At 37.3% G+C, this 12,522-nt stretch overlaps 1 protein-coding gene across 5 annotated transcripts in view; it reads right to left on the reverse strand.

Annotated features, from left to right (window-relative positions):
* Window positions 1-4,099: 4,099 nt before the first annotated feature.
* The window catches only part of SERPINI1 (serpin family I member 1), a 39,109-nt gene continuing 30,686 nt past the window's right edge, over window positions 4,100-12,522 (reverse strand). For 4 of the 5 annotated variants that reach the window (XM_040705578.2, XM_025153381.3, XM_015291667.4 and 1 more), the window contains 3 exons: window positions 7,437-7,523; window positions 6,148-6,237; window positions 4,542-4,835 (listed from right to left, as the gene is read on the reverse strand). In XM_040705578.2, coding sequence (XP_040561512.1) covers window positions 4,759-4,835; window positions 6,148-6,237; window positions 7,437-7,523 — 254 coding nt within the window. In that variant the 3' untranslated portion in view covers window positions 4,542-4,758. 5 annotated transcript variants of the gene reach the window in all.

A 12,522-nucleotide genomic window follows, 5' to 3' on the forward strand; every position in this document is an offset into this window, starting at 1 on the left:
TACTGTCTAGTTCTTTGCATGCCTTCACATTCAAATTAGGTCCCCTCTGGCAAGCTCAGGCTCAGGACCCTAAGGTAAACCAAAAAGACTACCAGCTCCGGTGGGAGGAGTAGGGGTCATAGGCACTAGTTTTGCATCTTGAATCTTATCTGTAAACATGTTTTACTACACAACAGTCATGGGAAGCAAATCTGTAACCTGTAAGGTCCTAGGTAAATTCTGAGATTGGGAAAAGAGTGAAGAACATGATCTTATGCTCTTCTAACATCAGTATTAGGAAAAACTAAGTTCGCAAACATGAACAATTAGGGTAACAGCAGGATAACTCACCAGCAGCACTTCTACCATACTTACAACAGCATCACACACAAAAGCCTAACAGTCATTGACTCTTCCCCTCTGTCTACCAACATATGCTGTCTTCCATACATTTCTGTCAAATGTGAACACACAAAATGCATAACCTCTAAGTTTCATTTTTTAAAAAGTTTTGAAAAGTTAATTTAAATGAGCTCAGCATTACAGCACTGACAAGATACAAAGGTAAAACATGTCTCCCACTTGAAAACCTTTGTTTATTGAGTCATTGGGACACATTACATGGAAGTAGCAGACTCTGATCTGTCTTTTTCTCAAATGCTTTTCAGATTATGCTTGCAGTGAGGGAGGGTGGAAAATGAGCTGCCAGATGGTTAATGGTCTTTCTGAAAAATAGCCTTCTCTGCTGCTTTTTGAAGTCACTTGTCAGGGAACTGTCATAATGTAATCTCCATTCTTCTCAATCATGGAAGGAAGCATATTTTAATCAGGTGTTATCAAGGCTAAGAGAGCCCAAATTAACTTGTCCTAAAGCTGCTTCTGAGGGCACTACAAATAAATCCACTAACAAATTGATGTATCTAGAAAAAGCACATAAAGTAATACAGAAGCAGCATACGAAGGAGCTCCTCAAATGAGGTTGTCCGCTCTTCAGAGCTCCCTATACTGACAGGGATAGGCAGCTGGTGAGTTTTGCTACTGCTTGAAGTGCTGAATAGCAGTATCCCTTTATTTCCCCAGGACTCTCTGCTATCATCTGTCTACTTAAATTTAACTTGTGAATCTGTGCAATGGCTCTAGGAATAAGAAAATGCCAGAATCCCAAGACTAGAAACAACAGGCTTAATCCAGCAATCAGTTATCAAGACACAGGAAAAGGTTCAGAATAGTTGTTACACTTCCAATTATTAATCTCAGACACCTGCGTCTAATTATGTCCTCAAACATACAAGCAATTCTTTTTTTTTTTCCCCAAAACCTACATACAGCCAGCTCTTAGTCAGGACACTCAGCTTCTCAATATTCCCCTAGGATTACTGCCCTACAAGGAAGTACTTCTTGGCTTCTTAGGATAGAGTGACATCTTGTGGTTTCTTCTGTCCATCATTGAGGAATTAGCCACAGGAACGTTGACGAACTTTCTCTACTTCTGGTATAACACTAAAATCTTGAGGAATATCATGCTTCATTCAGTCCCATAAAAGCCCACTTTCACACTCGTGCATTTCTGTAACACTGCAGTAGGGTGAATCATGTTCAAAATGCAAAACATGGTTCTTACTGTAATATCAAAGGTTATAGTTGAATTACATTAAATGAAAAGCACTTGCATTTATTTAATAGAAAAATCACAGGCAGAAGCTGACTGGCTTGAAGTTAGTCTTGCTTCCATTAAGAAGTACATGTTGCATAGAACATATACACAAGTTTGCCATTTTCAACTACATTAGTTTCTTCTGTGAACCTTGGTGGGTGGTTGGGTTTTGGTAAATACTTAAAAACAAGTACTTCAATCAAGATTCTGGAACAACAGTGAAAATTAGTGCTTGGAAGAATAACATTAAAATTCTATTGTGTAGGACATGTCAAGTTTGTTTGAAGTACTAATCCAGAAAGATGTTTGCTGCTCAGGATCCCACACTTAAATGACCATTTCACTTTAGTTAACCAGCTTCAACTCATAGAACCACTACTAAAATGATTAGCAACTGAAGCTCTCAAGAGCATTTCCAGCAGCACTCCAGCAGATGAATGCAAGCAGAGAGATGATAGCATTAGGGAACTGCATCTTGTGCTTGAACTGTCTGCGTCACAGGATTGCAGTAGACACTCATCATGGGTCACTCACACAGCACAACTATAGCGTTTCAAAATTTATTTTCTGATGTAACCCCCAACATAGAACACAATTTTTTTGAACGACTACACACCTAAACTCATATATGGGACACTAACAAATTCCCCTTACCATAAAAACACTAAGACAAAAAGAATCGTTGCTAGTTTTGTCTCAGAAGCAATAGTATCTCTGAAAAGAATATAGAATATACAAAATCTAGATTAAAAACACAATGGAATATTATGCATCTCAATAAGCTGGTAAAAATACTTAAGATATCAATAAAACCAGTATTGTTTGAGAGCTACTTTCTTTGTGGTATACAGCAAACATCATAGTTTGGTAATAAACCAATATTACTGGAAAACATTTATTTTCAAAAAACAGTTAATAACTGTTTTGCTAGAACTAGGCAAATATGAAATGAAATCGCTAGTGTTTGCACTTCTGTTACTGCTTGCTTTCTAATATGCCCATTGAAGGCAATTCACAGATTCAGACTTGGCATAGGAGACTGCCTCATTCCAATTAATACCTACACTCAGACTAACTGCTAGGGCTCTATGTGCACTTGCCTGATATCCTTCTGACTGGCAGTTGTCCTTCCATAATTTCACAGCTTTAGTTCAAGTCTATCTTCAAAGTCTTTCCCTGGGTAAGCAGCACCTACACTGCAAGAAACTAGTGTAAAGATGACAAAATTGGGCAGGAAGAATGTTCAGTGAACTAGGAATAAGCTCAACTGAGAGTTACCCCCTTTTGTCTCATCTTCCTACAATAAATACCTCTACAATAACAAGGTGCTACAGTAAGCACCTCAAAAACTGGCTAAGTGTGTAACAGTGTGAAACTTAGGCTTGTCACAAGGTCAAAAATGTAGGAGATCCTTAGCATACCGATGACTTTCAGTTACATTAAATGGTTCTCTGTAAATCACCTGAACATGTAGAACCAGCCCTTCTGTAACTGTCAAAGGAGCTGGATTTACCTACTCTGAGGCTAGTCCTCCATTTTGGTAAAAGTAGTCCTGCTCCTACTTTGGAGGCAAAGAGAATGCCAAGCATTATATACATTTTTCCAACTGTAGAGTATTAAGATTACAATTTAAATTTTGATACAAAAAAACCCTCAGAATCAAGACTAATATACACCATGGGTAACAGGAAACAAAGTACCTGAAGTACCACTGAGGAGCTTCATTTTCCCTCTATGCTATAGCTCTAAACAGTTCAAGGAGGCAAGACTTGATATGTGCTCAAACGCCCTTTCTCTGAGGCAGTTTAACCAGCCTCCACAGAGATCATTCATCACTTTGTAGCTTGTCCTGTAAGATTTGAACCAGCAGAATAAAAGAGTGAACAATGTGTCAAATCTGGCAAGTTCTCCTTGCATGAATGCTTCGTTAACAGTATCTAGTCTGTTTTGAACTGAATACAAACCAGAGAAGCCCTTTAGTAAAAGTTACTACTAGCCAGTATATGTTCCCATGGAATGGGAAAGACAAAACATCTATTGACTGAAGTCCAACTTACCTAGGACTCTATTTATGATCTGTTTCAAAAGATCTCCTTTACACTTTTTTCTATTCTCTTACCTTTTCAATGTCTGTTAGTCTCATGTTTTGCACAGTGAGGGATGAAACTATATGCCTGCCTGGCAATAACTTGAAAATGGAAGTTACAATTAGTTCACAAGGTACCATTTTCTTGTGATATATGTCGTTCTCCTCTGTCTGTCAACACTCAGTAAGAACTTAGGGAACAAAAAGAATTATGTTGTTCCTTCAGACACTTATGAACTAAACATCTTCAGACACTTCAAATTAAGAAAATAAACGTTTTCTGTATTTTACTCTAAGGTCATTCTAAATCACCAGGTGAGATGCTGTAAAAATCAGGTTAGAGTAGAACTACTTTCGGGGAGAAAAATGTTCACACAATGTGAGTGTTCAACTATTTTAATTTGGATATACACAGCTATTCTACACTGACTAGCTTGAAATACTCATGCGATCAAATTTTATTAGTATCAACACTTACGGAAGGTGAATCGCGGAGTTGCATGCAGGAGCATTCATAACAGCAGCATTTTAGAACCACACGTTGGAGTTTACACAGTCTACCACAGTTCTCAGATAGAATCCATTAGGTTTAGATTCTTCCATCAACTTTGAGACAGCACGCTGCAGTCTGTTTACTATTACAAGAATACATTTGCCAGATGTAGTTCAACTATAAATAATGGTTTGTCATTTGATTACTCAGAGCTGAACACATAGTGCTCCTGTCTCATCGATCCAGTAAGTCTTAGTACTGTAAACAATTCAGGAATTATGGATTTGCAAGATTTTTACTTCACAATTCACTAGAACAAGAAACAGTTGTTGACATGTACACAATTTTATTTTAAGGACACAGCAATCACAATAACAAAAACAGAACCATTATTTTAATACTGTGAACTTTTCCTCTGGAAACTCACTTGCACATAGATCTAAAAGCATTTTAAACAATATCTTGGGGGGAGGAACACAGCAAACCTTAAATATATTAACTTGAAACTTGATGTGCTTTTTTCCTCATTTTGGTAGCTGGCAGTAGTTAAAGCTCTTCAAAGTCATGGCCACTTGTATTCATTGCTTCAGGGTGCATTACCCTCCCCATGAATAACACAGTGCCTGTGACAAGAGGGAGAAAGGGAAGATTTCATCAGAACTTAAAGAAAATGCTGAAGTTAAAAGATGATGAATACTGAATTCTTAAATATGTGGGTAAAGAATTTTTATAGAAATTTGTGCTAGAATTTGGTACCCATGAAACTGTATGGATCAATAACACTAGAGAATAAGGACTTCTTTGTATTCAAAGTGGTATAGTACACAGACAAGAGCAGTGGACACTGTCTGCATTCCAGTACCCTTCAGGTTATTTTAAAGGCTTGATTCAAAACCCACCACAAATCAAAGCAGAGATTCACTTAAATTCCAATAGTTCTGGTGAAGGCTCATGGAAATACTGCCACTGACGTAGAGTCAGAGCTCTTTAGACTGGGGGAGGTCTAAGCATTGCAGCTAGCCTAACTGAAGCCTGGCATTCACTGAACCAGGCTTTCTCAACCACTTCACACCCTCTCCAGCCTGAACTGGTGAATAACCTTCCTCACAGAAGGAAAAGTGGGCATCAAAAGCTACCATACCAGTCAGATTATTACTAGACACTTGTGCAACCCACAGTAATGAACAACATGGAATAAACAAGAGTTCTCTATGCAAATACTACTCCCCAGCTATTTAATCACCATTTATAGTCCTCATGCTTATATATTTCTATACCTGTTTAAAAGTAATAACCAGTCACAAGCACTTAGGATATTCTGGTGAATAAGGGTAACCATTACAGCTTTCTTTCCTCTGTCTGCAGAACAGTTAAGATGCTAGAACACAGGACCATCTGATAGTCTGTGGCTGTATAATAATGTTTTGCATCCCAGCCACATCCACATCATCAAGATAAATATGAAACTAAGGAGTTACTTAACCATTGCCCATTTTGCAAGTACTGTTCTCATCTCTTGCCTGCCACAGAACACTTCAACAGTACAACAGAATTATTCATAGCAGTAATATCTGTCCATTATGCAAATCACTTTGTACTGGGAACACAGCTTATTGGTCTCAATACAAGTGCCAAGTGCTTATGGAGTACAATAATTATGATCATTCAGGGGAGTAACATTACATTTTGATGAAAAGGGTTAGGTTTTCCTTCATGTTCTTTAATCACAGAATGAGTACTACTCAGGATTACATCAGATTTTGGTATCTTGCTTAAAGAAACACTTGGGGGACATAGAAAGGGCCAGCCTTTCAATGTTTATTTCAAGACAAAACAAGGAAAGTTGATAACATGAAGAGAATTTGTTCAAAATATGCAATTTCCTTTCATACCCAACAATGCACTGTGTGAAGCGCGGAGGAGTGAAAGTCTCACCTGTTCTTCTGTTTCTGACCAGGAAGAAGAAAGGATGATCAACTATAACTTGAGGATACAGTACTGCCATTCTGCTAATGGCAATCATTCCTGAAGGATAAAGAACAGGAAACTTAAGTATAACTACACATTCTCTCCTGCTCTTAATGAAACATGCTTGAAGCTCATGAACAGTGAAGTCCTACATTCCAGCACTTAATGTAACCAAGAAATAGCACAGACAGTCTAACCAAAAATGAAAGACCTACAGAGTAATGGCATGTTTACTTATGTTTTAAGTATTAAAAATAAAGTAATTAAAAGTGGAACAATAAAATTTCCCAGGCTGAGGAAGCAGCTTTTAAGATGAAGAAAATTAAAAGGAATTGTGAATTATGCTTCCCTGTAGAAATAAAATGTATTATGTTGGACAGTACTGGTGGCCTCTTTTAATAGCTTCAAGCTGATATTTGATAGGAAAAGGTAACTCTTAACAGATACACAGAATGCAACAATTAAATGGGCTGATGTTGCAGCTTCTAGCCTCACTTCAGTCCTCAAAAAAGCAGAGGGAAAGGGTAAAATTAAATAGGAGCCAGGAAGGATTTGGCTCTTCATTTTTATTTGTCAAGACATGGATTTCTCCAGGGCATTATTCCCCAGTGTTTCATTTAGTTTTACAGTTTCACTGCACTGACAATAAAAACCTCACATGCCAGCAATCCCTGTCCATGTTAATGTTACAACCCAAGCTAGTTACTGGTATTTATGAACAAGGAAGTCATTTATCTTTTCCTCTAGTACAAATAGAAATCAGCTGATGATAAAAAACATAACTTAATTTCAGGAAAATCATGTGATAACCAGGTAAATCAACTATCTGGCCTCCTAACATCAATACTGGCCACTTAGGTTGTTCTGTTTATCACTTCCAACATTACTTCTCTAAATGAGCTTATTAAAATGCAATTGCAGCAACTGTCCTAACTGTTCTGGATCAAATGTTCTGACCATTCTCAATTCCTACATCAAAATTGAGGACTGCTTAAGCTGTATGAAGAACAAACAGTTTGTACCTGCCTGACACTCAGAAGCAAAATAGGGAAGACTTTCCAGAGGAGCCTCAGAACTGAGGAATACACCGCATATAAGTGCTACAAAAGTTTTCCCTAATTCTGTACTGAAAACCAGTTTAGTCGTGCTGCCTTCAGACTACATACTATCTAGCTCCCTAGAATTCCAGCAAAACAGTTAAAATATTCATTAACATAGAACACCACTTGATTTCATTCTGTTTTTCAGTTAGGTACCTGAGGCAGCAGCAGCTTCTGATCCTTCCTCATTAACTTCTAGGAAAGCCTTATGAAATGCCTTTGCAAGGTAAAGTTCTTTGTTATCTGGAGAGGAAAAAAATATCTATTTGAAGCAGTTCTACAGTGAGAGTGAAAAATTTAAGAAAGCAGCCAAACACTGTAGCACTATTATCCACCTTCTATACCAAGCCAGAACAGATAAGAGCTTTGTGTATAGGACTTGCGTGAAGTATGTTCTCCCAATGCCTCTAGCAGCACCAGTTACCACGTTCAAGATTACACTGCTCTTCTTTATGTACGTATGCACAATATGCATTAGAATGGCACGGCACAATTTGAAGCATCAGTATAGTAGCCATTACCAACCTTCAGTTTCTTTTAAACACATTTACTGCAATGAAAAATCACCACAGAACAAGTTATTCTCAGTCTTGTTTTCAATTTTTCTTCACCCATTCTCTAATTCTGGTGCAAGCCTACACTTGCTTAAGTGAGCGGATGCTCCACTATTTTTCTTCAGCATCAAAATGATCAGACCTTGTTCAGATCTACTGAAGTAGTCAGCACCTTGCAGGAAGCAATACATAACATCATTTAATCAGTTTGACTAAGTTTCATCAGTAAGATCTAATGAGGATTAGATATACATTTATAGTACCTGCATAAAATCCATGGTAATGACAGAGCACAACTAACAGTTAGAAAGGAATAAAAGCTCTCAACAGGAAGTTACTCAGCCATGAAAATCTAATCTAACCACCCCACTGAGACAGCTATTTTTTTTTTTTTGCATTTCCAGTCCTTAACAAAATGTTCCATGCCAGAACTCCAGCTGAAGGCTGAGCAAAGAGGGAAACTTAGGAGTTCTTTTTTTAAAATTGTTATCCACAACTACAGCCAGCAGTTCTAACACTAACAAACCACAGCTACAAGAGACAACAGTTTAAAGATGCCTCTCCCCAGATCTCACTTCTGCTACATGCACTCAGAACCAAACTAGACCTTACAGTTCTCCTCTGCTGACCTTAAATCTCACCAGTAGAAGCCCTACAGTCCCTTTGGAACTGACCATAACAGACTGCTAAATACTGGAAATCCTAGGCATCATAGTCAAGCCTGCAGCAATGTTTCTTAGAGAGCTAGGATGAAATTTCCACTGTTACTTTTGAACATGAGACATGCAGAATCTATTTAGCTCGAAAACTGCGCACAATTCCCACAGCTTTTGTATCCCTCACTATTAATAAAAATGCCACCAGAAAACACAATGTTAACAACACTGTTAAACCTTGAGTGTTGTCTACTAAAAACAGCTGGATAATCAGTATAATCAAGTGTTAAATGGTCATACTCGAAAGCTCTCCTTCTTACAAATGCATTAAGACTCATGTTTCCAAAAAGTATTTTGCAACAAACCTAGGACATGCAAGATCATTTACAGAAGTGATAGTGTACAGAAGATACCAGCAGCCAGAAAGGGTGATAGATCCATGCAAACCTATTCCCAATTGCATGCCTTACATCACATTCTGACTCTGTAAACATGTCAGGTTATCAGCGTTTCTGGCAAGTTTATTGGTCAACTCAGCACATTTCTTCATTCCAGGGTAGTTGAGTTTCGCTATTTTTGCTTGGGAACATTTCAAAGCTCTATTGAGCATTTGAGTTAAATATGACATAGCAGAAGAAAACAAGAACTCTGCAACCTTCACAGAAAAATGCTGTTTCAGAGCTTCTTTCCTTAGACACAAATATTTGATAATAAAACTTTCCACTTATCCTAATCATGCCCTTCAATCATGACTTTTAGCACAGCACTTCAGCCTGCTCCTGTGACCTATAATACTCACAGCAATATTCCCTATTTTAATCCCGTATATTTGATTCTGCATAGCATGGCATTATGTTACTCTGAAGTATATTTCTAGCCAGAATACTCAGCACCTTAAATGATCATCCTGCATCTAATGAGCTTATTGACTATTATGAAATTGGGCCCCAACTCAGCCAACACAAATATTACTAACATTTACCATCAGCTATAAAAATGAGATAAGTTGCAAATGTATTCTGGTTCTAAGTATAGAAAACAATATATTGTTGACAGGAATACAAGTGCACCACTAAAGAACAGTGGAAATATCTCCAGCTATATTAGTGTTTATTCAGTACAAAATAGGTCTCACAGATGAAAACTACAGCATAACTTTCTCTCCAGAGAGAAACACCCTCTCATTCAGCACATACCTTATGTCCTAAACCAAGCTTCTGATCCATAGAAGGTATAAGAAGTCTTTAGTCAATGCAGCGTGGACAGTTTTAATAGCACTGAAACATTTTTTAATCCCAAGCTCATAACCTCAAACCATATCCAAATGTCTGTGGTTAAGTTTTCCATAAGAGTTCCAATTCCTTGCCTTCCACCTTTTCACTTTCATCCTTCGTCCTTGGATGGTGAAAATAACAATTTCACATACCAGTTTCCTTTTTCTAGACTATTTTATACTGCTGCTATTACATCCCTCCTTGAAGTGAGTTTGTTTCCATATGGGGAGAGGGGACAGCACTAGGTGACAATATCTCTTTGCTGTGTTTTGTGATTATCAAGTGACTAAATTCAGTATCACACACAACATGTATGTCTTGCCCTTCAAAAGAGGAAGAGGTGGAGCTTACCTGAGTATTTCCTATCATGTCTTTTTTCCTAGTAGCTTCTCTGAAACAAGATTTTCTAAGGAGTCAATGTATTCTGTTAACTATTACTCAGAAAAGCCCCATCAAGATTTGGCATCACAGCTAAGGTTTTTTGCAAGACCCTTGCCTAGATAGCTATTAATACGTAGGTGTGATCTGAGGCTTATTTCTAATGTACATGACTCTGTTAGCATCACATTTCATTTGTCACTACACTCCATATGCTTGCAAACTCCTACTCAGAGCTGCCAAATGGTTGCTCTGCAAGTCTCATTTTAAAGAAAAGCAAGCAGGTTTATTGGCTTTCCTAGCTTAGGATGCCCCAGAAAAATTACACCTACGTCAGACAAGACTGAAAAGCTATTTACTGAAATGGTGCTCTTCCAATTACTTAATATTGTGAAATCAGTCATTAATAACACTTCACAGCTCACTGAAACATTGGTCACCTCAATCTTAAAAGCAGTTGCCAGTTAAGGCATTCTACAACAGCAAAAAAATACTACAATCATTCGAAAGAGAAGTTGACCTTTAGCACAGCAGTCTGAAACATGCTGAAATTCTTATTGTCAAGACACTCAAACTGCAAGTCTGGGTAAATTATAAGACCCCAAGCACTGAAAGTTCTTTAAAAATCTGTTTCTTACTAAGTTTCAAGTTTGATTATTAAGAACACAAGATAGAAGCAGTGATTGAAATAACATGTATTCAAGTTTCTTTCCTGAATGTGAGTCAAATACTGACAACCAGGTAGTCAAACAGGAACATCCTTCTACTTACCTGCACAAATAGACAATTTCTGCAAGAGAGCTACATCTAAAGCAAGCATCTAGATGAATACTTTATCTGTGGTTGCTCACACCCAGACATCCTGAGAGGTCAACCTGACTCATCCAGATTCATTTTTCCATTTGAGTGTAAAAAGTAAAAAAAACTAAACATGGAAAATTCTGTAATCCTCCAATTTCATTTATATCCACTAACTCACACAACTTCACTGAAATCAACAGTCTGTGCCTGGATCTGATTACAGGATTAGGGCTGCTGAAATCACAGACAACTTTCCTCAACAACAATCCAAAGGCAACAGCAACAGGAGAAGGGAAAGAGTTATTTTAAACAACAGAATTTCTCAGAAGCCTCCTTATTTTCCCCCCTAAATTAGTAGTGTTTTCATTCAAATAACTGGATTTAGGTTTTCATATAGCAGCAAGTTTTCCAAAGTGCGAACACTTAGCTGTATGTAAACTAACAGCCTCAGCTTCCTTGTTACCTGGCATGCTATTCAGGTATTTGTAAAAGCAAATTTTTAATATCCCCTTATCATTTTTTTATCCCTTTTCTCATTTTATGATGTAAAAATTAGAAACAGGAAAAAACATCTGTGTTTTAATTACCTGAAATTTCCACAGCACAAATAGTGTTTTTCACTGAGGATGGTACTTGAATAGTATTTTCATATTCTTAATTTATGAAATACCTGCTTCCTGGCAATACTCTCTTAAAAGAAAAGAGGATGCTACAGTAAAACTATTGGGTTTTCTATACACACTACTTTATATTAAAAAAAACCTTGTTTTTTAAAATAGCAGAGCTAACTCACTTATGCAAAACATGACATTTTGATTTTACACAGTACAATTGTCAAAAATATGAAACTTTACACAGTCACATGAATTAAAACAAACAAGTTCCAATCTTCCTGCTCACCTCAACTACAGAATTACTCACCAATATTTAGGCATACTCCAAATACAATGAAATAAGAACCAAACACTGCCCTTGAGGTTCAACCTGCCCTATGCATTTTCTGTTCTCCTTTGTACTTCCCAAGCAAATATTTTTCTGTACATAGAGAAGTTATTGTAAAGCTTACTTTTCTTTGGAGAAGTAGAAAAATTGGAAATATTTTTCTTCAGAAAATGTAGTAAGGAAGCATTCCTTTACGCAAATTCTTTTCATGTTAGCTAATTCCAGCTTTTCTTACAATTTCCCAGGAAAAGTAAAAGCAGCAAAATAGCAGAATAGGCTACATATAACCTATGAACAATGTTTTTAACTTGCAAAACTGAAAAAGATGTAATTCTAAATGCTTGAACTGCAAATTTTATACTTCATTACTACTACCTTGAACAAGGTCCACCAGCATGATTGCTTCCAGGAACAGACAATTAGGAATTACTTCTCATCAGCTATACAAGTCTCTGGCTGATTAGACAGTAACCCACAGAGCAGAAATGTACACAGAGCATAAGTATATAAGCATAAATTACAAGAACATCAGTCGTCCCACACTGGTTACAAGCTTCTAGATAGAGAATATTCTCGTCTGTCTCACCACAGGTCTAGACAGACTGTGCTAAATATACTGCTTATATGGGTACTTTGC

Source organism: Gallus gallus, chromosome 9, assembly GCF_016699485.2.
Source record: "Gallus gallus isolate bGalGal1 chromosome 9, bGalGal1.mat.broiler.GRCg7b, whole genome shotgun sequence".
Lineage (NCBI taxonomy): Eukaryota > Metazoa > Chordata > Aves > Galliformes > Phasianidae > Gallus > Gallus gallus.